General features: G+C 49.3%; 10 protein-coding genes across 10 annotated transcripts; 4 read left to right on the top strand and 6 right to left on the bottom strand.

The window, feature by feature from the left end:
* Positions 1 to 116: 116 nt before the first annotated feature.
* M431DRAFT_509672 (hypothetical protein) lies at positions 117 to 796 on the bottom strand. The gene has a single exon (XM_024919336.1). It carries the CDS (start codon positions 671 to 673, stop codon positions 206 to 208), a length of 468 nt encoding a protein of 155 aa, XP_024773075.1. The 5' UTR covers positions 674 to 796; the 3' UTR covers positions 117 to 205.
* Positions 797 to 1,389: 593 nt separating this feature from the next.
* Positions 1,390 to 1,710, bottom strand: M431DRAFT_496695 (hypothetical protein; the record flags this gene model as incomplete). Its single annotated transcript, XM_024917515.1, has 1 exon — positions 1,390 to 1,710. The coding sequence occupies one exon, from the start codon at positions 1,708 to 1,710 to the stop codon at positions 1,390 to 1,392; it is 321 nt and encodes a 106-aa protein (XP_024773074.1).
* Positions 1,711 to 2,100: 390 nt separating this feature from the next.
* On the bottom strand, positions 2,101 to 2,904 carry M431DRAFT_461882 (hypothetical protein). The gene has a single exon (XM_024915362.1). The coding sequence runs from the start codon at positions 2,602 to 2,604 to the stop codon at positions 2,200 to 2,202; it is 405 nt and encodes a 134-aa protein (XP_024773073.1). The 5' UTR covers positions 2,605 to 2,904; the 3' UTR covers positions 2,101 to 2,199.
* Positions 2,905 to 4,009: 1,105 nt separating this feature from the next.
* On the top strand, positions 4,010 to 5,802 carry M431DRAFT_89086 (hypothetical protein; the record flags this gene model as incomplete). The annotated part of the gene is made up of 2 exons (XM_024923981.1): positions 4,010 to 4,409; positions 4,481 to 5,802. 2 exons carry the CDS (start codon positions 4,010 to 4,012, stop codon positions 5,800 to 5,802), a joined length of 1,722 nt encoding a protein of 573 aa, XP_024773072.1.
* A 4,628-nt stretch (positions 5,803 to 10,430) lies between these two features.
* Positions 10,431 to 12,200, top strand: M431DRAFT_88766 (hypothetical protein; the record flags this gene model as incomplete). Its single annotated transcript, XM_024923950.1, has 3 exons — positions 10,431 to 10,550; positions 10,602 to 10,970; positions 11,025 to 12,200. 3 exons carry the CDS (start codon positions 10,431 to 10,433, stop codon positions 12,198 to 12,200), a joined length of 1,665 nt encoding a protein of 554 aa, XP_024773071.1.
* Positions 12,201 to 12,430: 230 nt separating this feature from the next.
* Positions 12,431 to 13,595, bottom strand: M431DRAFT_521548 (hypothetical protein). Its single transcript, XM_024920471.1, has 2 exons — positions 13,011 to 13,595; positions 12,431 to 12,949 (listed from the first exon to the last, which is right to left on the bottom strand). Exons 1-2 carry the CDS (start codon positions 13,567 to 13,569, stop codon positions 12,882 to 12,884), a joined length of 627 nt encoding a protein of 208 aa, XP_024773070.1. The 5' UTR covers positions 13,570 to 13,595; the 3' UTR covers positions 12,431 to 12,881.
* Positions 13,596 to 14,910: 1,315 nt separating this feature from the next.
* M431DRAFT_6926 (hypothetical protein) lies at positions 14,911 to 15,784 on the bottom strand (the record flags this gene model as incomplete). Its single annotated transcript, XM_024921783.1, has 2 exons — positions 14,911 to 15,452; positions 15,520 to 15,784. The coding sequence occupies 2 exons, from the start codon at positions 15,782 to 15,784 to the stop codon at positions 14,911 to 14,913; spliced, it is 807 nt and encodes a 268-aa protein (XP_024773069.1).
* A 1,544-nt stretch (positions 15,785 to 17,328) lies between these two features.
* On the bottom strand, positions 17,329 to 18,880 carry M431DRAFT_461842 (hypothetical protein). Its single transcript, XM_024915361.1, has one exon. It carries the CDS (start codon positions 18,628 to 18,630, stop codon positions 17,695 to 17,697), a length of 936 nt encoding a protein of 311 aa, XP_024773068.1. The 5' UTR covers positions 18,631 to 18,880; the 3' UTR covers positions 17,329 to 17,694.
* Positions 18,881 to 21,938: 3,058 nt separating this feature from the next.
* M431DRAFT_6924 (hypothetical protein) lies at positions 21,939 to 24,047 on the top strand (the record flags this gene model as incomplete). The annotated part of the gene is made up of 3 exons (XM_024921782.1): positions 21,939 to 22,691; positions 22,775 to 23,402; positions 23,461 to 24,047. 3 exons carry the CDS (start codon positions 21,939 to 21,941, stop codon positions 24,045 to 24,047), a joined length of 1,968 nt encoding a protein of 655 aa, XP_024773067.1.
* Positions 24,048 to 24,649: 602 nt separating this feature from the next.
* Positions 24,650 to 25,816, top strand: M431DRAFT_89353 (hypothetical protein; the record flags this gene model as incomplete). The annotated part of the gene is made up of 3 exons (XM_024924020.1): positions 24,650 to 24,693; positions 24,751 to 25,042; positions 25,100 to 25,816. The coding sequence occupies 3 exons, from the start codon at positions 24,650 to 24,652 to the stop codon at positions 25,814 to 25,816; spliced, it is 1,053 nt and encodes a 350-aa protein (XP_024773066.1).
* Positions 25,817 to 25,874: the final 58 nt, after the last annotated feature.

The raw sequence follows: 25,874 nt of genomic DNA, 5'->3' as shown, positions 1-25,874 counted from the left end.
GGCAAAGGTGCATCCGGGTAAGAGGCTCTTCGCATCCAGAGCGTGGCGCTAGGCCTTGATTCGGCATAGGGCTGCGAACACACTGAGATGTTGTTTGTGCTAATGCTGGAACAAGAAGCTTGATGGCGTTTGTACGGATCCTCTGGATGTCACCGCCGCCGCCCTTTTCGCTCTGGAGAAACCACGTTGATGCTGTTGGAGAGCATCATGTACGAGATTGAGACGATGGGTAAGCAAGCCCGCATGTGGGAAACGAGACAAGAGCCTGGCTGGCGTAGTTGTTGTCACCTGAAGAGCGAGCGATGCCGGCACAGGGCCAGGCCCATGTTAAAGCCAGGTTATGTCCATGCCACTTGTTTGGCCCCAGCGCCCAGTGAGTTCGAGGCGAGGCGGAGGAGCCTCCCGCTGCTGTCCCCGAAATTCGTCCCCCCCGATTTCCCCGGGGCTCAAGATTCTGCTTGCTCTGGATGACTGCTTTGCTTGACTCGGCCGCAGCCGTCGCCACGGCCGCCTCCTTGTCCCATATTTGCTTTGCTTTGCACAAGGCGGTGGGCGATGGGGGGTCGCGGTGTACACGAGTAGGTATTCTGCGTCTCTGGTTTGCGAGGTTGGCGCCATGTGTGTGACATTGGTCAATGTGAGCGATGCATGCCTTGCTCTTGTGTACTTGCATCCGAGCACTTGCAGGCGGGTAGATGTACTTTGCAAGCGCTGTAGCATAACAGGGTGTAACTCGTAGATGAGACAATGACAATTTTTAGCAAATCAAAAATAGAAGAAGAATCGAGTGGCCGGCAGTGAATGAATGGTGTGGCCGTTTCGATTGGGTAGATGCTCGCCGTGATGTGCGATGCCTCGGCGAGAGGGATTGGCAGTGGCAGGGATCGCCAGCAAAACGCCTTTTCGTTGCATTCGCACCACGTCAGAATGGCCCTCTGACCATTTCTGGCCCTCACGTGTAGGCCTAGGACTTTGAACTCTGTGCCAGCCCAAGCCTAAGCCCACCTCAGCATGGTCACTTGTCTCTTTTGCCGGGTCTTGTCTGATGATGCTGGTGTCAGTCAGTGCTGGCGTCTCGCTTCCCAACCGCCCCCAGATCGACCCTCTTGCCGCTGACTTGGCCGCGACTTTGTTGACTGGATGGGTTCTGGCAGTGCCCTGCTGGCGCGCCCCAGCCTCGGCCTTTGGAGGGGCACCAGAGGGACAATTGGAGAGGGAAGACGGTCGTGAGCGAGGCCGGCCAAAGGGGGGGTCGATTGGAGCCAGACTCCAGACGGGGGACGGGGGTTGGCAGCCACCGCAAAGCGCAGAGAACCGCTGGCGCAGATGCGAAATCTGGATCTCGCTGACGAGTTGGGAGTAGAGCGAAAGCAAAAAAAGGCGCCTATTCTATTCCATCACCATGACCATGACCGGGTATGAGAAGCGGGCGGGGAGACGAAGAGGCGGCTGGACGGGCTGCATGCGTGCTTGAGAAGCTGCAGCTGCATCTGCATCCAGAGGCCACAGAGCAGAGCTCATCACACCGGGTTTCCAGGCGCCCAATGTGAGCGCGGCAACACGTGGACGGGATGTTCCCCGGCTGTGCTGTATTTTTGTTGGATTATGCTTGTGCTTGCGCTTGCTGCTTTGGTGGATGCTGTGGGATGACGGAGAGGAAGAGCGGTGATGGATGATGATGGCGGGCAGAAGTGAGGAGAAGAAGGGCATGGAGCATGTATGGATGTATGGATGATTCAACGGATGACCTCTACAGCTGGTTACGTGACGTAGTAGATGGTTGTTTTTGGGGTCGAGAGGGATCAATTGATTTCAGTTGACATTTGGAAATCAAGATTTAATCAATCAAACTAGTATACGAGGAGCATCAAGATGCAGTAGCTTAGTGTAGATACTGAGCAGCCAAGCTGATTGACAGCTAGATGTGATGCCTCATCTGGATGGTGGCGGCGCAGAACTTGCTGCTCGCTAGAGAGCCAGTGGCTTCAGCGCTGCACCTGTCACTGGACGCCCCGAAGGCGGCTGGGTACATGTACCTACGGTGCTTGTAGACATCTGAATGCATGTACTCCATCGACCTGGCATTACTAGGTATTCATCTGAGCATCACCCACACGCGCGCGCATATCGACAGCAAACACATCGATAAACAAACAGCAAGCAAACACGCCACTGTTGGGCTCCTGGCCTCTTCTTCCTCTATGTATGCAGTTTGTCTTGCCATCGTCTGTTTGTAGGTGGGCGCTTAAGGCCGATCATCTTCAGCGCTCCGGGGCGAATGTTTCTTTTCTTAGCAGCTTGGCCGAGGTCTCGTGCGTCTTCGGCTTCTAGCGCCCTCAGTGAATTTTTTTTTTTTTGCCGCTCAACTATGGATTCAAGGTTGTTTTCTCCCTCCTCTCGCTGCTTACTAACTCCGGTCTCTAAGCTACGCCGCTGATTGCGTAGAGCATGCATTTGATCCCAGCGAAGTTTTTCTCTTCTTTTGCCGCCCACTAGCAGGCAGCGCGAGGAGACCGCTGACACTGAGAAAAAATCAATGGCTGGCTGACTTGACCGATACAGCCTGGGCTGGGCTGCCATGGCCGGCCCGCATGTGCGAAACATGGCGATGGGGTATCCGGTACAGCCCCGCCACGGCTGCGCTGGCAGTGCTTCCGGGTCCGTGGTACTTTGTGCAGACCGCCGGTAGCAGCGCCGCGGGAGGTGCCAGGCAGAGAGAAGATGCGTTGACTGGCGGCATGTGCTTGCAGGAAGAGTAGAGTAGAGGGGGGAAGAAGAGGCTGGCTGATGCTGCTATGGTGCATAACGGTAATGCGTATTGTATCAATATTGTGTACGGGCACGGAACTCTCTACATATTCTAGGTACTCTGTATTGTATTGTATGGACATCGGATATAGGCCTTTGTCCCCGTCCAAGTACTCAGCTTGCAAGCCCAGCACAGATCAAGGACAACAGCAGAGCCCAGTCCATCCCAACCCAGCCCAGCCATTGTTTGCCAGTTCAGTTGAGGCCCTTCACCCTGGCCTCGGCCGCAGGCAAAAGCGCAGACACGCCACTGCTTTCTAGCGCCTGAGCAGCCCAGCAAGCCCAGCCAAGGCCCGCTGCCGGAGGAGCTGGGAGACGAGAGCGAGAGACTGGACGCTGGAAGCCAAAAGAATCAGAGCAAACCTAAGCCACTGGACTGGCGGTGCCGGTGCAGTGCAGGGCAGAAGACAGAGACCCATACGGGGCTGTTTTTGGGTACGTACCGTTGGGACCCAATTCAATCCATTCGACTCAGTCCAAGGCCAGTGCAGTCCAAGTGCTACCCACCCACGCTAATGTCGCCTAACCAGCAGAGAGTCCTGTCCTGTGTCCTGTGCTCTCTCTCAATGGGTCTGTCCCCCATGTCGGCCTTTGTCACCATGTATCTTTGTATCTTTGTACCGTTGTACTCTCGCGCTAAAATGGGCTCTGTATCGTTGTATCTTTTGTACTCGTAGCTTCTGATGCCGACCTAATCCCTGCTGGTGGGGTCCCCCCTGCTAGCCTTAGCAGAGGCCACTCGCTGTAACTTCAACTTGCTGCTACCACACGTCCGGAGCACCTTTTAGCCTTGCTGCCACACACACACAGGCAAAATCGTCGGCTCCACTTCGTCTTTGACTCTTTTCTACGTGCTTGTTCCCGCTTCCTTTCGTTCCCTCCCCTCAAGACCTCGATATCCTACATAGACCGTGTCGACCGCGATAGAGCCATTGTGTTTCTGCCTTCAATTTCTTTGTCCTCGACGTCGACTCTTGCTACACCCCCCGAACACGCAGCTGACGAGACTTCACTTGACGCCCCGGTGCTCCGTACTCGCGCAAGACCAGCTTACAAACAAAGCAACCCGTCCATCTATCTTACCAGACCTTGATTACCCCCCGTCTTACCCGCCCGCTACTGTTGCTGCCTCGATATCCAATATCAACTTCAACTTCGAACACCGACACCGACCTCGACCTCGCCGCTGTGGGAGGGAGGCATGTCGCCCCAGATTAGAGACCTGCTGCTGCCGCAGTTGGCTCAGGATCGCAAGAGCGGCGCCATGGACGAGGGCGTCTCTCTGGAAGCATGTGACCTTTCATACGTCTACTATACTACGAATTCCTCGTCCTCCGACGTTGCCTCGCCCCTGACTCCTACCTTTTCCAATCGAGGCGTTCCCCTGCGCTACTCCAGCTCAACCTCCTCTCTCGAGTTGCCGCAGATCACCCCGCAAGAGGGGCCTGCTTCACCCGTGGCCCAGCATGCCACGGCCTCTAAATCCAGCATCCGCCAGCTGCCTGATGTCCAGGAAGAGCCTTTGGAACGAGAGGAGGAGCTGGAGGAAGAGGAGGAATCCGACGACGACTTGAGCGACAACCTTGGCATGTACTGTCTATGTAAGTGGTGCTCTCAAGCCTATCCTGATGGGCTTCCATGGCTAACCCAATCTGTTTCCCCCGTCATGTAGGCGACCAGGCATGCGAACACACCAATACCTCCCAGGAGCTTCTGCACGGCGAGATGGCGGGCGAGCTCGACATCGACTACGATCTTGGCTTTCTCAGCGACAGCGACTTCTCCGGCGATTCCCAGTACCCCAAGAAGAAGCGTATCATGAGCGGCGAATCGACCTTTACTGCCATCACCTCTCGACTCGGCAACCGCTTCCCCAGCATTGCGCGATGGAAGTCTCAGCGAAAGGCAAACAGCATCACGGGCCTCATGACCTCGCCCACCACTGAGCGGAGCATGGAAAACGTCTTATCTGGAGCCGCGTCCAGCCGGTCCTCCTCCATGTCTTCTCCCACTCGCCAGTTCCCCGTGCTGCTGGACGACTCGCCCATGCCCCCGCCGGCCATGCCATTCTACGAGACGTACGAAAGCACCGACAGCCTGGACATGCACTCGGGCGAGTTCAGCCGCGAGGAGCGGTCAGGCATCGAGCGCGACAGGGCCATGGCCACGACCCCCTTGCTGCCTCCGCTCATGACCGACCCTCTCGGAAAGCCTCCGCAGCCCTCTCCCCTCCAGTCGCCCAGCATTGCGCCGTCGTCGGCCGCCACGGAGGTCCACTCCCCTCGCGTTGTCCCGACTCCCCGGCAGTCTCTCGGCTCCAAGCCGTCCATGTCGTCTCTCCGCCACGTCTCGGTCATGACGGAGCTTCCACTGCCCCTGCCGCCGTCCATCCTGCAAGACCAGGACGAGTGGTCCGACCGCCTGGGCCACGCCAACTTCACCATCACGCCCATGCCTTACGGTGTTGACGAGCTTACAGCTGAATCTGTCACCAAGTTCTGCGACGACTGGGACGCCGCACGGGTCGCTTACACCAAGCACCTGGTCCGCACCGGCGAGCACTACGGCCAGACGAGCAAGACGTACGGCATGACGGAGGCCAAGTGGGCCGAGATTGAGCGCAAGTGGAAGGGTTTCTACACAGACATTGTGCGCCGTACCCAGCCAATGACCACGGCCTCAGTCATGTCTCGCAGCCGCAGCCGAGGCCGCGGACGTGGCCGTTCCGAGAGCGCCAACCCGTCCAGCAAGGCCCAGAGCCAGAACCGCCACGACGACATCTACGCGGCCATGCAGTGGCGGGGCAGGAGGGGCTGTTTGCCCAGCGCCGTCCCGCAGATGCTGGAGGCCCTGGACGCCGAGGGCAAGTTCCCTGGCCGCGGTGACGAAGACATTGTCGGGCCCATGCAGCGGGATGCCTACATGGTGCGAGCCCGAAGCGAGGAGAAGACACCGCGATTCTGGAAGAACCTTGCGGAAAAGCTACGCCTCTGATTTTGTTTCACTTTTTTTTTTTTTTTTTTTTTTTCGATTTCTTACCATCTGTTTGGATCTCACCGCATTTTCCAACAGAACGACTTTGCTATATTGATTGACCCACGACTTGACGACCAACCACCATAGAACATTGCAGCGCCGGCAAACAACCATGAACATTGTCTCACGCGAAACACTTTTTTTTCTGCTTAACGCCTTATTACTTAATATGAACGAAATGATACCCGACTCTAGTCACTCCTTCCGACACTATCCACACACCACCACGAGATGCTTCATGTCTCGCAGCTTTTCCTGTCCAGCACAAGCTGTCCAGCAGCGACAACAAAACCCTGGACCGGCGAGCGAGGAAACCTCAGCATGGAGCCACCCGTCTCGCGCCCTTGTTTTCTCTACATGCTCTTTTCATCATGTTACATAGACCACACACCCACCTGTAGATAAGCGGGGGTCGGCGTTTGATCATGATTTGGGAGAAAAAAGCGTGCATAATTTTTGTTATTCTTCTTAGACACGACACGACACGACCACGCACACCTGCCATATACACTGCGCTACAACTTACACTAAAAAATTACAACCACCACACACACACACACACTACGCCCCGAATTCTGGGGCGGGGAAATGGGACATGCATAGCACCCTTGGAGTTATTTTTTTTTTCCCTTTGCAGCTTTCCCGGTTTCGGGACAGCAGTTTTCTCTAGTTAGTCATATGGCTACTGCGCCGTACGTCAGACCAGCTCTGATTAGCTGGGGCTGTTGGATTGAATGGCCACTAAGGAGACGAAAAGAGTTGGAATGATGCATCAACAAGATGTCATTGAAAGTATGCGAATGGAATGGCCCGAAAAGAGAGAGAAAGAGACCTAATGATAGAAGGAGGAGGAGGGGGGAAGCAAGGATAAAAAGAGGAGATGCATTGGGATAAGCGAGCGATAGGATTTTTTTACATCGTGTACAAAAACGAAATAAATTCAAACAGAGAGCTTTTTTCTGTCAATCAATCTTTTCTTCGTTTTCGTTTTGCAGTGCTTGACTTGATTGTGACGTGCGCGATGCTACATTGGCGTGTGGGTGTGGGTTTTTGCGGGTGGTGGGTATGACGCGAGAGCTGTTTTTGGGGTTCGTGGGAGCTTTGTTGCATTGGGGTTTCTTTTGTGCTGTACAGTAGCATGGGGGAATCGGTATCGTATCGTATCGCTGTGGTAGCACGCGAGTGACAGCATAGGCAGGTTGGAGGAGAGTTGGAGACGTTGTATGAGCGAGAGCACTACTAAGCTATGAGGGTTTTTTTAGGGAGTTTGTATAGCTACGTGGTATCTACGATTATACGTTGCTTGAGTTGGAATTGATGTCCACTACTATCTTGATTGTCTATCTTTATGATGGGAAATAGGAATGTCCTCTTTTCTTTGCCCGGTTATTAAAGGTAGACTGCGGATGAGCGGATAAGCGTGGATGCTCTCTCTCTCTCGGTGCGGTGCTTTGCTTACTTGCGTGGTGCAGGCGGGATCCAATGTACGGGTCCGTGGGCTTGGGCGATGCGGTATGTAAGTAAGAGAATATGTATGTACGAATACGCACGTTATTACTATCATTTGCTACGCATGTACGCATGTATGTAGGTAGGTAGGTATGTATGTATGTATGTATGTATGTGTCTCCCAGTAATGTGGCGTTTACGGCGAGGTGATGGAGTCCTTGGGATGGAGTGATGGGACGGTGAGATTCATGTTTTTGCGGGGAAACAAGACCGAAGCTGCCAGCAATTTTTTATATGGGGATGCTGGCGCTGGATTTTCCTAAAAAGAAGGTAGATGGGGACATTGTACATACGTGGGTGAGAATTGTTACCTAGTTTTATTTATTTTGTGTTGCTGCTACTCCATATTTTTCTTCTTCTTTTTCAGCTGCCTTGGGTTTTGGGTATCATGACAATGACAAGGGCGATTTTCGCTGTACCCAAGTGGCAAAGTCGTGCCCAAGAGCCTGGGATTATCGCAGAATTCGTATCCGAGGCCGCAGACGGGGGTCCGCTTTGTGCCCAGTGGGTTGTGTATGTATGTACAGATACCTGGGAGGAGCATTTGATATGAAAGATGCAAGGGATTATTTAATGGGGATTTCTCGGCGTCGATGAATACATGTAGATAGATAGAGAGGGTGGTTTAGTTTTGTTGTCGTGATGAAACGTGCCCCGTATCTGTATGTTGTAATCTGTATAATCTAATGCAATGCTGCTTCCTGCTACCTTGTTCAATTTTTAATATGTGAATAGGACAAAGCCCGGTCTTTACATGTACGCTCCGCGCAATGCAACATCCGCCCATTCCAGCAACCAAAAGAGGACGTTGGATATCCATCTCCATGCAGCATAGAAAATCCCACGTTTTTTTAGCGAGCCAGTCGCACGGCGTCGGGAGCGGGCGTCCGCCGAAGCGCCGTTTCGTCTATACTCGCCTTCTTTTATATTTGCGACGTATGCCATCTCCCGTGAAGGATCTTTTCTATCTTTTCTAGTCTCCTGTTACTGAGTTATTTTTAATATATTTTTCTTCTTCTTCAACGGGTACGTGAATGTTAAGTCGCTGGAGGTTGATTTGCTGGTGCGCAGACGGGGAGGTGCCTCTGGAGGCTGGCCACGTGGCGGTGACATTTTGGTTGGGCTTGTTGTATGAGTGTTCTAGTATAGTTGACTAGGCCTTGACATTCTTCTAGTTTTTCTTCTTATTCTTCTTTTTTAACTAAAGAGGTGGGGTGATTTGGTGTTGTGGATTGTAGACATCAAGCATACTACTAAGGCGGCGATGTATACTCGTACTTTGAGACAGCATCAACTGATGTTGGACTCCGTGTAAGCCAGGCGTCAAACACAAAGGAAACAACGCACACATATGTCGTAAGATGAATCAGTCGTGCTCGACTTTCCCAGCGACGGGGAAATCGGGTGACTATCCCGTGTATGAGTCAGAAAAGAGGGACATGACAGCTATCAACATCGAGACACCTCGTATGCATGCACCTCTCGAGCCTGTCAATGCTCGACGTATGTGATATTCTGCTACATGACGCCAGCAGTGCATTCTGCTGTCCACACCAACTAGGGAACTCGGGGGCTGAAGCCGGTCTACCTGTCCCTCCCGCTGTGGCTTTTACTGCTGTGGTGGGCTTTTGTGTACTTTGATCTCGCTTCGGCGGTGAATGATCGGAGGGCCATGGTGGGAATGGGTGGGATGACACAGGCTCATGTTTGTGTCCGGGTAGATGCATCGGAATGGTATTGCATCGGTGATTTGTTTGATGGGGGGGCATGTATGTAGCCGAGGGGAGATATTGGTTGGATCATTAGACGGGCTGTGTCACTTTGACGATGGTGGTGGTGGAGCGTTTATTGAGTTGTGACTGAGGTTGTGGCCATGTTGGGTGCGTGCGTTTAATGTTGCGCTTACACTGCTGGATGACTTGTTTATTTCATTGGAGATGTCTTGTTGATGGAGGATTTGAGTTGAAAGGTAGTGTTACTTTGGGGGAGGTCATTTCTTGCGAGGTACTTGATTCGTGGATAGCGTTTGGCTTGGCTGAATTTGTGATTTCTGTTTCAAATGGGTATGAGATTAGGAGAGAATAGACTTTTAACATACTGGCCTTGTAATACAGAAATCCATAGTGACGAGATACTGTTCATATCCCGATAATATGTGTATCTAAAAAGAGGTAAGGACTGAAGGACTTATCTAAAAGATGGACAAATGAGCAAGACACTTCCCCCACTCTCCTATTTTTGTCTTTAATCGATTAATCAGAATAATACCACCCGTACAGATTTACTATACTGTTATACTTACTGATAGAAAGCCAATCCGAGGCATTGCTGACAAATGTGCAAGCTAGAGTAAGGCAATTGCGTCGTCATCACGACCACGAAACCCTACATTTTCCCCTTGAAAATTATACTAGAAGACTACATTGTGTCGATACTTAACCGTTTTCAATATCATTCGTTGCACTTAACACTATTATATAACAGATGAACTGTCGGGCTTTTCGAAAAGACCGACACCGTCGGGGGTCCAGTCTAACCAATGCAATCGAAGCATTACATTCGTCCACGAACCTCTGTTTTACCTGAAATGGCCTGATTCAACACTGCCCCAGACTTAAATAGCCTCATCCTTGTCCCGTAATGAAGTGCCGTAGAACATTTGTGATGCCTGTAGTCGTCTTAATAGTGGCATACCGAGGATTAACTACCTGTCACGCTAAGAAGGACCCATCGACAGCCGGGGGCCGGAAAATAGTGAAACTTGGCTCCTCATTAGTATTCAATATGCTTGTCAATATTCTCCCATGTATGGCTGCCCATCGGAGATCTACCCATGCAATGATTCGCTGTACCCCTGAACATGTATTGCCAGATCTGGAAATACCCAACTATGAAACGGAGATGATCGTTGGTAATGTACTGCCGTTATAGGAAATATTCAGTCATCGAAGACGACGACTGTGATCTGTTCGTTTAATAATATAAGTAGATTCTTTACATATATAAATGCCACAATAACTTGCTTTTCATATGCCTAAAGTCTTCTCATGAGAATCAGATTCGGAAGACGCTTCAAGATGCACAGATTCGATATTCTTCTACTTTCCACCCTTGCGTTGGGAGCTCATGCCACGAGCCATCCATCTCTGCCAACTGTTGATTTGGGATACCAAGTCCATCGGGCTATATCATACAATGTCGGTCACTGTCGCACATCCAGTCACTCCTCAGGCTAACAAAATCTCTAGGACACAATCAAGGCCTACAACTTCACGAACATCCCCTATGCAGAGCCTCCTGTAGGAAATCTACGCTGGAGAGCTCCTATCCCACCCAAAGGCGTCAAAAAGACCATACAGGATGGCAGCATTGGCAAAATCTGCCCTCAACAATCTCCCAACTGGACAATCACCGCGATACAGTTTGCAACGGCATGGGCAACGAACCAGCTTCCGTTAAACTACACCGAGGCTGAGAAAATCGCCAACAGTACTCCGCAGACTACAGATCCGCGAACTACAGAAGACTGTTTGGTCTTGGATGTGATTGTTCCCAAAGCTGTCTTGGATAAAAAGAAGTCCCATGGTAAAAAGGCTCCAGTGTTAGTATGGATCTATGTAAGTAAATCTGATATCTCATCGTTTCTCAGCCTCAGCTAACGAGATGAACAGGGAGGTGGATACGTGAGCGGAACAAAAGAGTCTTGGGGTACTCCCAATCGCATCATCTCTGCTTCTCAAGAAGATGGAAGTTATGGAATTATCTGGGTCGCCATGAACTACCGCCTCGGCGCGTTTGGCTTCCTTGCCGGACCCACCATGCAGAAAGACGGCACAGCCAACGCAGCATTGTACGATCAACGCCTAGCTCTGCAATGGGTACAGGAGAATATTGCCAAATTTGGCGGAGACCCTGATAATGTCACCGTCATGGGCGAATCAGCCGGCGCAGGATCCATCATGTTCCATCTCCTTGCTCAGGGGGGCAAACAACCCGTTCCATTCAAGAGAGCGATTGTACAATCCATACCGCTGACCGTCTTGATTGACTCTGCGCAGCAGGAGAGTAGCTTTCAAAAATTTCTCAAAATCCTCAATGTCAAGTCGTTGGAAGAAGCCAGACGACTGCCTTCGAGTGCCCTCATCGCTGCCAATGTCCGCCAGATTGGAGCTGAGCCGTATAATGAGTTTGCCTTTAGCCCTTCTGTTGACAATGTCTATATTCCTGGTCCACCTGCCAAGTTGCTGCTTGAAGGTGCATTCGCCAAGGGCATTCCATTATTGTCCTCTCATACGAGCTTCGAGGGTACATTATTCACTGATCCTCGGACTATTGGAAATGAAACGGCATTGGCAAACAGACTTCAAGCTATTTATCCGCTGATGGGAGAAAAAGACCTCAACTATGTGCTCAACACTCTCTATCCGGCCGTTTACGATGGCTCTCATCCATACGAAACTAGTGTTGACCGAAACATCTTGATGGCGAATGAGATGTATTTTGCTGCTGCCCATCAAGCCCTGCTTCAAGCTACTATCCATCGTGGAACAGAAGTGCATGCATGGGAATTTTCAGTGCCGCCGGCTATCCATGGAAGCGACATTGCATATACATTCTATGACGGCGCTGCAGGTGTAGATCTTCATGTCGCTAGCATTATGCAGCACGCTATTGCTGGATTCGCAAAGGGCGGAGAGCCTGACGCGGGGCCGTTGGGATTCGCGTTTCCTCGCTACGGAAAGCAGGCGACGACGGTCAGTCTCAACATTAATTCCTCGGTCACTATCTCTGACCCGACGTGGAATAACAGAACTTTGTGGCTGGCGCAGACCTCGTGGATTGGATGAGCTTGTGAGGTAGAGGCGAAAGTGTCTAAGTGCGAGACAGGAGACGGAATTTACATCTGCTGTTTTGGTATGTACAGGTATTCAGACTGTATTATTTGTAGTGTAGGAGATGGCATAGATCTACCTTTCTTAGCTTAGACTTTTATTTATGAACTTTATTCTGCATGCTTGAAAGCATAGCTTTGGATCACGAGGTTGCGCAATGGCACGCTTGTCAAATGTTGCAAATGACGACGCTTAGTTGATTGGACTATTGTTATTCTAGCGAAAGATTTCTCTTGTTTCCCAGCCCTTGTTTCCCAGCCCTTGTTTTCCTGTCCTTGATTTCTCGTCCTTGTTTCCCAGTAGTGTTGTATCACAATCTGCCGCATAAAGATTGATACCTGTTAAGGTGAAGTCTTCGGAAATGAAGCAAGATCTAGTCCCTTCTCAGGAGACGAAAATATCCTCAAGGCTCTCGAAATATGCTTCTTCAATGAAGGGTGGTCAGGTCCAGAGGAGCCACATCCGGGATTTTTCGCATATTTGAACTTTTTCATCTTGTCCTTCAGCTCATTGCATGTAATATCAGCCCACAGCTCTGACGATTCTAATGCTGGGAGCTGGTGTAGATGTAGGTTGTATTTGAGATAGCCAATGTTCTCTGCTCTGCATTCCCAACAAAGCTTATCGTCTTCCAACTCATTCCACGATATATAGATACTTTAAATGCTGCTTTAATACGAAGGCTCGTTGGTCTTTTATAGCTTCTGCCCTATCTGTTAGTTACTGAACACAATGGCTAGTAGTGCAACACACTTTGGTACTTACGGAGGATCGTTGGACAAAGAGGGACGTCGTAAACATTCTTCTGGTCAATCGACTTCATTATCGCTCTGTGGGTCATTGAAGTGAACTTCTCCTTCAGCCCAAATACGAAACATATGAAAATCTTCTCGATTGTCGCACTGAATTGTACTGATGCTGCCCAAAAGTCGTCATTTGAACTCCACTGTGGAACGAAAGGTGCAATCGGGCTGCTGCATAGCAAGTCATCAGCAATAACGGCAACCTGTGTCATCGTGGCGAGTGGGATTTCCTTCGGGAGCTCGTGGGCTTGTGCATGAAGGATGCGCAGAACAATCTCAAAAGCGTCGGGATCGAACATGGGATCGAACTTCCAGTGGCGAAGCCCATCCGACCCCTGTGGTGTTGCCTCACTGAAGCATCCCTGAAGCACCTTTTTTGCACGGGATGATGCTAAAGTGAGATGCTTCATGGACACTTTGAACGTCACTTGGGATGCCCCGCTGTCGCCTTCGGCCTTGACTCTGGGGAGAATGATCAAAGTGTCTCCATCTGGATCAATATCGACGTGGCGAGAAGCCATGGTTGCTGCATTCGGCGGTGTTGCCAGAAAACAGGCTTCGAAGAAAGAAGATGAGAAGATGCAGAGTGATGAGTTTCATGGAGTTGCGCTTCACAAGTTGGCCTGTGCTAGCTGCCTGAGGCAGATCTTCTTCGTCGATGTGCTGTCCTGATTAGTCATCCTCATTGCGCATGCATTTTCGGTCTTGACAGCTGTTTGGCATTTCGTCCGATGTCTTTCTGTCAGAAGTCGTTGTCGTTGAAGGTTGTTCTTTGAAGGCAGACAGTTGGACTGCAACTGTTCCCAATTTAGCGTAATGTCAAGCTACAAACATTGCCCCTGTACTCGTATTGGACGCTAGTAATGACGTTAAATCTCCGCTTGTTCCCGGCCTAGGCTGTATAAGAGATCTCCGGGCAGGGCTACTATTGGAGCAATCATACCAAACATCACCGCTGTCATCACAGAAGGGAGTGATTCTTTATTTAGTAGTGGACTTTAACTTGACCATTAAGCAATACAGAGACTATACAGTAAAGGCTAGTTATAACGAGATGGAGAGAAAACAACGGTTACCTACCGGATTCTTCTATCCGGTGGCATCAGCTGCTGTCGTTATATTCTTCTACTTAATAAGGTATAGGTAGCATCTGCAAGCATCACTATTTACCTTTGAATGTAGATTACGTGATATAACATAGCCGGCTTGGGACATTGAATCTCGATTGCCTCAACGAAACTGATGTTAGATAGCAGTTTACGTTCGGTTGATCAATTTATCTTTATTACTAGGTCTAATTATAGGTACGCGATATCTACCTCATTAAATAATGTTGAATTTTCATCAATTTCGAGAATTTGGGTTTCCAAACAGTTAATTCATTTCTCAATCCCAATGCCAGCCTTTCTTTCACTCACGACTGTTGGCTCCATTGCATGCCAGAACTAATAAAGGTTGCTGATTGCTGAATCTCAAGTTTTGACAGCATATTCAGCGAAGCTTTAATTTCGGTATGTTTGTGTAAAAATGCTTTATGAAGTGATTGATATCCTCCTCCAAAGAGGGATGCAGTCCGTGTTGCTTGTGTGAAGCTTTACACAAGTCTCTGTAATCCACTTGTGGATAGGCGAAACATTTGACCTTTATATCAAGTTGCTTCAGAGATTCATTAGTCAGCTCTTTCGTAGAGTCCATGGGAAGGTTATTTGCATGCATGTTGACATGCATTAACCCGAGGCTTCCAGCTCTGCATGAGAGACAGAGTCTGGGGTTTTTATACTTTTCGGCAATTGTTAGCAATCGTCTCAACCTCCTTCTCAACAAATCCTTGCGTGCATTGTCTATGGCATCTTGTATCTTTGTTAGCTCGCAATTGCAATCTGTAATCGAACATTCTCACCTAAGGCGTCGGGAGAAATGGGCAATCCAAAGACCGGCATGGCACCAGTTGAGCTGAGGATCGCCTGCAATGTCGAGCTTTCATATAGCCCTTTCAACCCAAACACTGTACTTATCAAGATACACCTTGCCAAGTCTACGTTTATCTCTTCTGGTGGCTTGATTGCCAACTTTTTCGCCCACAACGAGGCAAAGAAGTCAACCGACTCTTGGCATTGCAAATCATCCACAATGGCTGCAATATTCGCTAACTGTTCGAGTGTTACCTCTTCAGGAACCTTTTTGTTCTGTGCATGAACTATTCGCATCACCGTCTCAAAAGCTATTGGGTCAAATATAGGCGTAAGCTGCCAGTGAAGAAGGCCATCGGATTCATGCGGCGTGGATTCCTTAAAGGGACCTTGTAACACAGCCTTTGCACGCGGAGAGGCTAGTACCAGATGCCTCATTGAGACCCTGAATTGAAATATTTCTTGACTGGCTTCGGTGGTACCAGTCTCTGGCTCTATTGAGCTTTAGTATTCGAGGTTACTGTGCCCGCGAGCTAGGTTACCCAAGCTGTTGACACTTACCTGCATGGGATCCATCTGATAACTTCAGTCTCTTTGCAGCGCGGATAGACTCATTTGCTGTTGTCCCAGTTTCCTGATTTGCAATAACCTTCGGGTCCGTGATAGTCTCAACATCTGCCCAATCTTTCTCGCCATCCACTACAGATTCTTCATCTACCACAGCTCCCACGTCAGACACGGAACTCCCTGTGTCTGAACTATCTCCAACTGGAAGAATTATCAACGTGTCGCCGTCGGCAACGATATCAATGAGATTGTGAGACATGGCTGTTGCATCTGGCGGCTTGTCAAAGTCGAGATTGCGGAGACAGAAATGGCGGCAACGCGGGTAAAAGGGGAGTAACTGGTTCCGTGGATTATTTCGCTCTCTTCGATTAGTCAGCCGTTAATACCCGGATATCGGGATTCAAGATCATGAGTAATCTATAACCCTTTTGCATTTTCAGCCCTCAATCTCCAAATTTCTCATCACCAATCTGCTTGTTTACAAGTTTCATTGTCTGTTGCAGCTTTTGATGTAAACAACACAAATAAATCTGCACTTGTCCCAAAATAGAGCTACGGTTAACTAAAGCATAACCACTAATACTAACAAGATTGCATTCGACCAGTCATATCTTCATACAAATCGCCACTCTTTACGGGTTACTATATTTGTCTAAAAGCCAGTATTCGAGCCAATCAATGCCATGTCTCTACCATAAGAGAAATAGACGTCAACGTCAAAGCCCACTTTCCTCAAGCAGCAGATAGTCACGAGTCATTTCATACATTCAACCTCTCCAAGCTAGTAGCAAAACGGCAGTACTTCTTCCCGTCCTTGGTCTTGGCTAAAGACAACCTGCAGCAAGGACTCTGCTGAGCCGGAGGTCTCTCCGTGGGCGGAGGTCTCTCCGGGATACCTTGACCAATAGAAACCAAAAGAATGACTTAACTTCTCAACTCCAGATGACCAACTATCAGGGGGTATATGACCTCAACACGATGCAATGAGCACTACCTCGTACCTTCTTACGCCTTCTTGGTGTCTCTCAGCCTTGGGTGACACAAAGAAGGCCAGAAGAGCTCAAGTCCCTCAGTTTCTGATATAACAGGTATCTCCCAAAGCAGCAGTCCGGAACATGTCCGCATATTGCTTTGCCTAAACTTCTTTCATATGAATTCCGCAACAAGGGGTGACTGGTGGGCAACCCTTATAGGCCTAAGACGATGCGTTCTCGTAAGATATCAAGTTACACATGGCTTAGCTTCTGTGTAACTATTCCAAGGGTCACCAATGGATATCCAGAGCTGCAGCATGATACGTGTCATGGCTGGAATAATGTGCCCACCCCTGACACACATGGTTCAAGGATGGGAATCCTAGAGGGGGGAGGGATATAAAATGGTCTCATCCCCCCCAGGAGGATGTTGAGAACTTTCTTCTTCAGCATCCCCTCTTGATATCCATCAGAGTCCAGACGGGCTTGGCAAACTACCCCCTGCTTGTTTGCTCTTTTGATTACCTGCCACATTTCAGTTATCTTTCTCTGTCATCTATTAATCATCTGGGAGGCATCACATACCGCTGTTGACTTTATCGTCTACGCGCGTACGCCGCTCATCAAGTTGCTCAAAACGGGGCCATCCCCAGTGTGTGGTCACCATCCTGTCATCCATGGATGCTCACCCTTGTCCAGTTGCCAATAGTTTGTCTGTGGGCAAGGTATAAGTATGGATACTCCCTCCCTACCTCCCTTCCCAACCTGACAACATGCATTGTGTTTTGTGGATTATCGAGTCATTGACTCTTCAAGAGTCTGCCTTGTCTTCACTGAGACAGAACTATCACCAAGTCGGGCAGCAACCCTAATCACAAAGTCTCCAGTCTCATCAAGAACTTTGAGAGGAGCAGGTGAATATCATAAAAACAAAAATCAATTGAGTGACAATCTGACATCCTAGTTAAACTAATATCCTGAACAAAGGGAAAATAGGCACACAAATTTTCTGAGGCTCCACGCCAAATCAGCCAAACATGAGGTTTGATTATACATCGAACCATTCAAAGCTCTCCAGGGCTGCAACCCTCGGTAGTGATGCAGAAAGCATCCTTCTCCTTCTCCCCAACACCATTGTGTCCCTTGTGGCACACCATTTTGTATCGTTGACAGCCCTGGAGTCGTATTCCACGGCTTATTGACCGGGGTCGTTGCCATCACCGTAAGTGTAGTTGTTGGTGCCCGAGGACTCACCCTGCGAATAGTTGGGGAAGAGCATCTGATCGAGCATGAGCAGAGAGGGATCGATATTCGTCAGGTCCCCCTGCCACGCACCATCCTGGAATTCTTGCTGAAATGGATCCTGGAAGCCGCCCTGGGATACTGGAAAGCTATCCGGGGATATTTCTGGGTAGATATCCATCAAACCCTCTTCGAAGATGTCTGGATAGTCGTCTTTAAAGACACCCAGATAGGGGTTCTGGTAGGCATCCACAGTGACGTCCTGGAAGATGTTTGGGTAATCTTGCGTCTGAAGGGTGAGATCATTGAAGTTGAACTCGAGCCCATCTGAAGGGGGTGCAATCGTGGGTGGCAGAACAGGAGGAGCCGTGGTCGTGGCCGTGGCCGTGGCAGTGGCCGGGGCCTGATTCGCCTGGCTGCCCTTTGATTTCTTGCGAGGGTCTACCTTGCACATGCCACATCTCACGATGAGCCAGATAACGTCTTGTCGAACGATGCCGCAGTATTTCTTGCTGACTCGTCTCCATGTTGCATCCCACCCCAGGTGGTCTTTGATGTGTACTGACTCCACAGTTCGGAGAATTTCATCCACTGTGACGACAATTCTGTCACTCTCCTTGCCATTTCGAGCCTTGGCCAAGAGTTGCTGACGATTTGCGTCCCATCGGTAGGCCTTGTGAGCGTAGTTGCGTCGGCTGTAATCCTTCTGACAGGTGGGCTTGACGCTGGGGTCACTGAGCCATCTGACCAGGTTTCGCTTCTCAATGGCAGGAATACGTTTTTTATTCGGATTATTTTTGAGATACTCCGCGAACGACTCGGGTATCCCAGGCATTCTACTGAACGGGTAATAATCTTGTAATTGAGATTTCTTCTTGATCCACTGCATTGCAAATCAAACTTCTCCTTAATCGTAGCAGAACCATCCTGAATCCGATCCTCGATCCTTTCTAAAAACTTTTCCAACTGTCTCAGAGCTCAAACAGCCCATTGTGAACTCGAATCAACTTCAGATCTTGACAGCGGGAGTACGCTGCCCATGGAGCGGCTCCTCTCGACGGCGGGAGTACAAATGACCAATCAACGGCGTCCAAATTTCATGTCTGAGATTGTGATGCAAAAAGGAAAGCCACGCCAGGGCAGCCATGCTTAAATAGATTGATTTAATATCCTAGAACGTGTATTAGTGGTCCCAGAAGCGATGAGACCTGGAAATTTGTCTCAAGATCGAAGAGATCTTGCGGTGCATGCGTACAAGACATCTTGTTAGCTGAAAAGAGGCCTTGTATGATATGTGATGGATCCACACACTCCTACAATTTAAGTTGAAAAGAAGAAGAATAATGATAAAATAATAAAATAGTAGCAGGAATTTAATCAAACGTCATTAAATTCTGTACATCCTTACGAGTACATAGCAATTCCTTGAGAGGGAGTGCGCAGAGTAGAAGCCGCCTCTGCATTAACATCACCATCAACCAAATTACCAAGACAGCATAAAGTATTAGCTTGACCATAGCCTTTCTACTTTTGGACGAACCGCTACATTATACAACATATGCTGTTCGATTGGCGTGGTTCATGTCGTGAATTACTTCCCGGCTTGGCTTAACGAGCAACAGACAGTATGGACATCTTTTACACCACGCTGAGGCGCTATTGTTTCTTTTTTCCCTTCTTTTTATTTTTTATTTTTTCACTTTTTATGTTTCACTTGTTTGGGTAAACTATGTGCACACATGATGCTTTCCTTCCGCACCAGGCTCCATTTATACAGCACTGCGGTACAGCTGTGCTGCCCAAGCAAATAATGAGCGACTCGTCCATAATTGAGCTTGATAAATACATATTTTTGACGCCTTGACCCATCAATGATGAAATTGAGTTAACAATCGAATGAGTTCCAGTGTTATTTGACCGGAGCTCCAGGTGCAGGAGCACGATTTGGCGGGGGAAGCACACAAGCCTTGTGCCCCTTGCAAAATCAGGGTCTACGACCCGAAGAACAAGGGTTTACGATCTGCGTTTTTTTGGAGTTTGTATCAATTTTGCTTTTTCCACTAAATTGCGGCATTAATTTACAGAGAAAATGTCTTGGGTCCCTTTGTTTGAAGTTTAGCAGGCAGAAGCATCTTGTCGGTGTGCATCTGACGCGAGGGATGAACGAGGAGACGGAAGAGCTCCAGAGCAAATGTTACATTACAGAGCGCTGCAGTTACTGCCATTTTATATGTGTACATACGATATTCATAAAATACTAGTACTATGTAGTATAAACTGAAGCATCATGTCAAGAAGCGCTGCACCGCATAGGGATTCAGCCCATAGCCACTATTCGCTTCACCGGCCGATGCTGCCCAACGAAGCCCTCGTATTTATTCGCATCCAGAGCCCAGCCTTTCCTCTGCAGTCCCTATTCCCAAACCAGCAAGGCGTCTAATTGTAGTTTAATTGTCGCCTCAGACTCTACCATGTTTTGTTGCTCTCGCCTTCGCTACTTCGCTGCTTCGCTACTTCGCTACCGTCGTTGCTTCGCTATCGTCGTTTACCGTCATCTTGGGAGTGTGTCATCTTGGCAATCGTGAAGCTTGTTTCACCTTAACCGATTTCCTGGATCCGACGATCAATTTACGTCGTCCGATCTCCGTGAGAGACAAGAGCTATTAGAATCGCGAGATCATTTGGATCAGTCATGTCCACAAAGAGTTTAGAATCCCGGCAATTTATTACGCTAGGGTGAACCAACAAACCCACGTTCACGTAACGTAACACTGATCAGCCTTGTCACGAGTTATTGCCGAGACTGGAATCCCAGAATCTCCCTTGGCAATCTGGTGATGCCCTGAATGCGGGGAACTGAGCCGTGGGCGAAACATAAAGTCTTACCGAAAGAATGACAACCTTGCAGGTCGGGTAGACAAGGCTCTACGCGTGGATCACTGTATTGCTGGCGCGACTGCATCAGAATACGAGTACCTGTACATGAGCTTTGGGGGCCAGCTTGGGCGTCTCTTTTTCGGTGAAGCCCCATAGGTTTATGCGAGGTGAGTTGTTCACGCGTCGACCCTTGTTGTGTCTGACATTTGTCCACCACACTTATCAGCCGCTGCTCTATCGATTATGTGGCAAAGCGGGCTGAAAAATAAAAGGGACCGCAAAATGAAGATGAGTATGTGCATACAAGGGGAGGACAAGAGCACCATTCTAGATGAGCTTAGCATGGTGGGTATGTGCGGATGTTCTATTTCTGTATGCTGATCATTGGTCAACTCTCTCTTTTTTTTTCAGACCTCTTTGTGTGGGCGATTTCATCGTCCTCTTTGTGAGTGTTATTACTTTGTCAATCGATCGCACGTAGATGGTTTCTGTTGTAGGACCTCTCCAGGATGCGATTTTGGATCGCGGTCTTGTTACCATGTATTACTTCTAAAGAGTATGTAGTCTAGCTCATACGAGCCCTTTGCCTCAAGATCAATAATTGAATGAAAAAGAATACAACAGCAATTTGCCAAAGAGAAGCGTATCGTGCATGTGAAGTAGCGAATTGCATCCCAAGTGGCCTACAGTTGGTACCCTGGAATTGAGGGCACTAACTTGTGCACCCAAAGCATCTGGGATCACCAAAGGGACGCGAAGGAGGATGTTAGAAAAGCTGGATGAAATGCTTTCTTAATTAAAGCCAACTATTTCAAACTTGGAGATTAGTTTGTAGTAGTTTGGCGCCATGAGTGTTGGTGGAAGCCATGTGCTATCCGCTTGCAATCCTCCACTTCCCTTACGACGGTAAGCAGAAGCAACAGCTCCATCAACTCCATCTGACAAAGTAATCAATCTGAAGCTGGCAGTTATTCTTTTCATCTATTCTTTCATCTTTCCACCATTTTATTGTCTTCGACCCCATTCGCCCTCCATACGGCTTCAATACGATTCATTCTACCTTTGTAGGAGACGAATGACGCCGATCATCGCCAATTCCGCCTAACCTGGACCAGAGTCAGTGACGTCAACGCTGCGATTGAGCTCCCAAACAATGATTCTGACGTCGGCGGCAAGATCAAGGCCCAGTTGAAATGGATATCAGATAAATGGCAGCCAAGATGGAATCTCTTTTCTATATAGGTGAGAAAACAGTCTTCAACCCTCAGCATTTTACATCGGGATAGGCTCTTATCACAAGGGTCGTTTCTCTAGTTCGAAATGGACGCTCCAGACCAGAGCAGCAACACGTCCTCTCTTGGACTCGGCAGCGAGCCCGAAATAATCGAAAGCTACGATGAACAACTTCCAACAGCCAGCCATGCCCTCGCCGAGGAAAGCATCCAGACCGAGGTCGAGAACAAGGGCGCCAGCCAGACTGACCACGACGAGATCGAGGTGAAGAATATCGGGTGGAATGACAAGGCACAATGCGTTCCTCAGCCAGTGGTCGGCGGAATGGGGAACGAAGAGCTCTGGCTCCTGATCAGACGCTTCAACAAGCAGGTCTTTGAGGTCAAGAGCATAGACACCGTTCCGCTGGCCGACCTGGATATGAACATTGCAGATGACGATGCCTTTTCTCCAGACAAGCTGCGCGCGCAGTTGGAGCGCTTGTACATGACGGTGGTGGTCTCTGTTGTCTCTCTGTGGAAACACATTGTACGCCTCCGTTCGTGGAGAGAGACAAAGCGAACGGCAGCGTTCCTGGCCGTGTACGCCTTTGCGTGGCTATTTGACCTGCTGGTACCGGCCGTCATTATGTTTCTCATCGTCTTGATTGCCTATCCGCCAGCAAGGACAATCTGCTTCCCTCCAGCACCACCATCCATCGTCGACTCAAAGACAGGAGGCGTACAGAAACCGCCTTCTGGTGTCCTTGCCTCTGACACGTCCATCACTGGTGCGCCGGAGAAACACGAAGGCGAGGGTGTTGAGCAAGAAGCACACAGCTTTGTCAACAGCATCGCATCGGTATGTGCCGGCGTAAGATCCCGTGCCCCCTTGTAGCGCTCAATGAAAGAATTATGGCTAACATCTTGTTGCTTCTCCTCTAGGTCGTCATAAGTACGAGCGCTGGGAAGCATCCACAAGGTGATCCATACGACGACAACACTGCCCCAGATCCGACAAACATAACATCGGACATTTCGGCCGCCAAGGACGCGACAGACGGAAAAGAAACCTCTGTAGAACATGACAGGACAAAGAAGCCCGTTTCAAACATTGTCTGGACTAAGACTGGACCTGTCATGCACCTCATTTCGGAGTTGGTCGATACTTGGGAGCGCTTTGGGAATGCCCTCAGCCCGACACCACCGTTCCCTGTCGAACAGCCAAGATTGACGCTCTCTGCCTGTCTTTTGCCTCCGCTGTTTCTTTCCTTTTGGGTCTCTTCGTATATGCTGCTCAAGGGCCTCGGGTTTGGTGTTGGATTTGTCCTCTTTGGCGATCCCATCATCACACCAGCCCTGCAATTTGCCAACAGGACATACCCGCGCTGGGAGAAATTCATTGAGCTGCGAAATACCATTCTACGAGGAATTCCGACCAATGCACAACTTGCCGTCACGCTGCTGCGCATCGGCGAGAAGAATAAAACGCCAATTCCTCCTCCTCCATCCTCCGATGCGCCACCACCTCCCAAGATTGATCCTGAAGCTGCACAGCAGGTCGACAATCTAGGTACATGTACTTGATTTGCGCACTCCTACTATGTAAACCATATACTAATGTCTTATAGGTGTCACCGAAGAGGAAGCGAGGGAAGCACTTCAACCTGATTTAGATCACGCATCAGACGTTAAAGACGACAGTCAGCAGCGAAAGCCCAAACGGTCACATCGGATCCTCAATATGCTCAAAGGCACCGCCAAGGGTGGCGTGCATACGGCCCTCGCTGCCGACAAAGCCAAAGCTGCCGCTGGTGCTTATCACGCACGAAATCGTCTCGGTGTCGTGAACAAGCCTTCAGACGCTGACTCCATGTCGGGTCCAATCTGTTTCCCTGCCCGGTGCCGTGGTAAAAAGGGCCATGCATACATCACGGCCACGGCTACGAGTCCCGCGTTGAGCTGGACCTCGGATATCGAGGACGTGAATCCAGCGTGGACAGTAGCTATTGAAGACATTGACCAACTGAAGAAGGTTGGAGGCTTGGGGTGGAAGACTAAGATTCTTGTTGGATGGGCAATGGAGAGAGAAGTGGTGGATGGATTGGTTGTGAGAACAAAAGACGGAACCGAGCATCACTTGACAGCCATCACAATGCGCGATGAGCTGTTCAACCGATTGATTGCGATGGGGCATCAAATGTGGGAAGCGTGTTGACGCAACTCTTTCTCTGATAGACAGTACTATTTGTAATGATATTATAATTTAATAATACATTCCAGTTTGCGTTATTATAAAAAGGACTCAACAACTCCAAAGTTCCAGAAATCTAATCAAAACTGGGTATCTCGACCCTTGAAAAGCTGGACTGAAGCAACTTTGGCCGCACTTGGTACGCAAGTGACTTGGCAAGGGCTCTCTAAAAGTATGTTCGACTGGTTCACGAAAACATTGGATCTACCGTTCCCGTCTTTTCATGTGGACCCGGGCAAAGCTAATCGGAACGAACAGCTCCACTGCGGCAGCCGTGGTGAGAAAGTATGGCCGCGCCTGTTTTTGGACATTATTTCCAATTAGGTAGCTGAGTCTGAGGAGAGAACAGAGTTGCTAGGCGGTGGAAATGAAGAGACGGTGAATTAGTAATTGGTGACGAGTTGTGTTGGAAACTTGTTGTTTTACTAGTGTTTACGTGGTGTAGCTCTTTGTTATAAATGGAGGCTGTGGAATGATGGATTGGATCTTGTTTGCTTGGTTTAATCGGCACTTACAAGTTGCGCTTGATTAAAGACGTCTTTCAACTTACTCTTTAGCAAGAAACAATGACGCAGACAAAGGTCCTTATCACCGGTGCAACTGGCTACATGTAAGTCTGATCAAGTGATGCCTTAATTGAAGAAGCCTAGACTCACAGATATACAAGCGGTGGCTCTATCCTCACCCGGCTCCTCAAGTCAACCCATCCTGATATCAAAAATTTGTCATATACCGTGCTGGTGCGGAAGCCTGAGCATGCAGAGCACTTCAAGTCCATTGGCATGACGCCAGTCATGTTCGAGAATCTCGACCAGGTGGACCTTTTGAAGAAGGAGGCGTCTGAGCATGACATTGTCATCAACTCGGCGAGTGCATTCAGAACACTGGGAGCAAGGGCATTGATTGAGGGATTGGCGGAAAGAAAGAAGAAGACTGGCCAGCCAGTCTGGTTTATTCACGTAAGTGACGATGACCTGCTATCCAAGTGGGCATTAAATGCTGATCTGCTTCTGTAGACATCAGGTACATCTAGCGTCGGCAATCGTCCTGTTAGCAAAATCTACACCGAAGAAGATGCCCCATTCGAGTTCAACGACAAGACTCAGGACATTCACGCCTACGAAGTGAAGCGCGAAGCTCACGACTCATATCCTCAGCGAGCATGTGATGTTGCCGTGGTTGTAGCAGGAGAAGAACTCGACGTGCCGACATACATCCTCATGGCGCCAACAATCTACGGTATCGGATCGGGCCCGTTTAACAAGCGCTCAGTTCAAGTTCCCTTCTTGTCGCGACGAGCCTTGAAGAAAGGTTACGCAGAGTACATTGGCGAGGGAGCCGGCGTATGGGACCACATTCACATCGACGACACCACAAAGATCTACGAACTACTATTAGAGAAGCTCTTTGCAAAGGCAGATGTGCCTTTTGGAAGAAAAGGTATTTACTTTGGCGGCAGTGGGCGCCACTCGTGGAAGCAGGTCGCAGAAGGTATCGCCAGGGCTGGCTTTGCGGCTGGCGTCTTGGAGGCTGAACCGCGGGCGATTTCGCTGGAGGATTTGGCGAGAGATACGCCTGGTGCGGTTGAGCAATACTTGGAACTAGGATTTGCATCAAGGTCGTGTACGAATGCGGAGTTGACAAGAGAAGTGCTGGGATGGAAGCCGGAGATTGGAGAGGAGGCGTGGGAGAAGGGTTTTGTGGAAGAGATTGAGGCGGCTTTGGCGCAGTAAACATTTGATTTGACATTTTAGCTGAGCAGGTACAAGGAGCTATAACGATTTTAAATCT

Source organism: Trichoderma harzianum (assembly GCF_003025095.1).
Source record: "Trichoderma harzianum CBS 226.95 unplaced genomic scaffold M431scaffold_8, whole genome shotgun sequence".
In the NCBI taxonomy this organism is placed as follows: Eukaryota; Fungi; Ascomycota; class Sordariomycetes; order Hypocreales; family Hypocreaceae; genus Trichoderma; species Trichoderma harzianum.
Note: the sequence above shows the minus strand (reverse complement) of the source record. Positions and strands in the feature narration are given on the sequence as shown.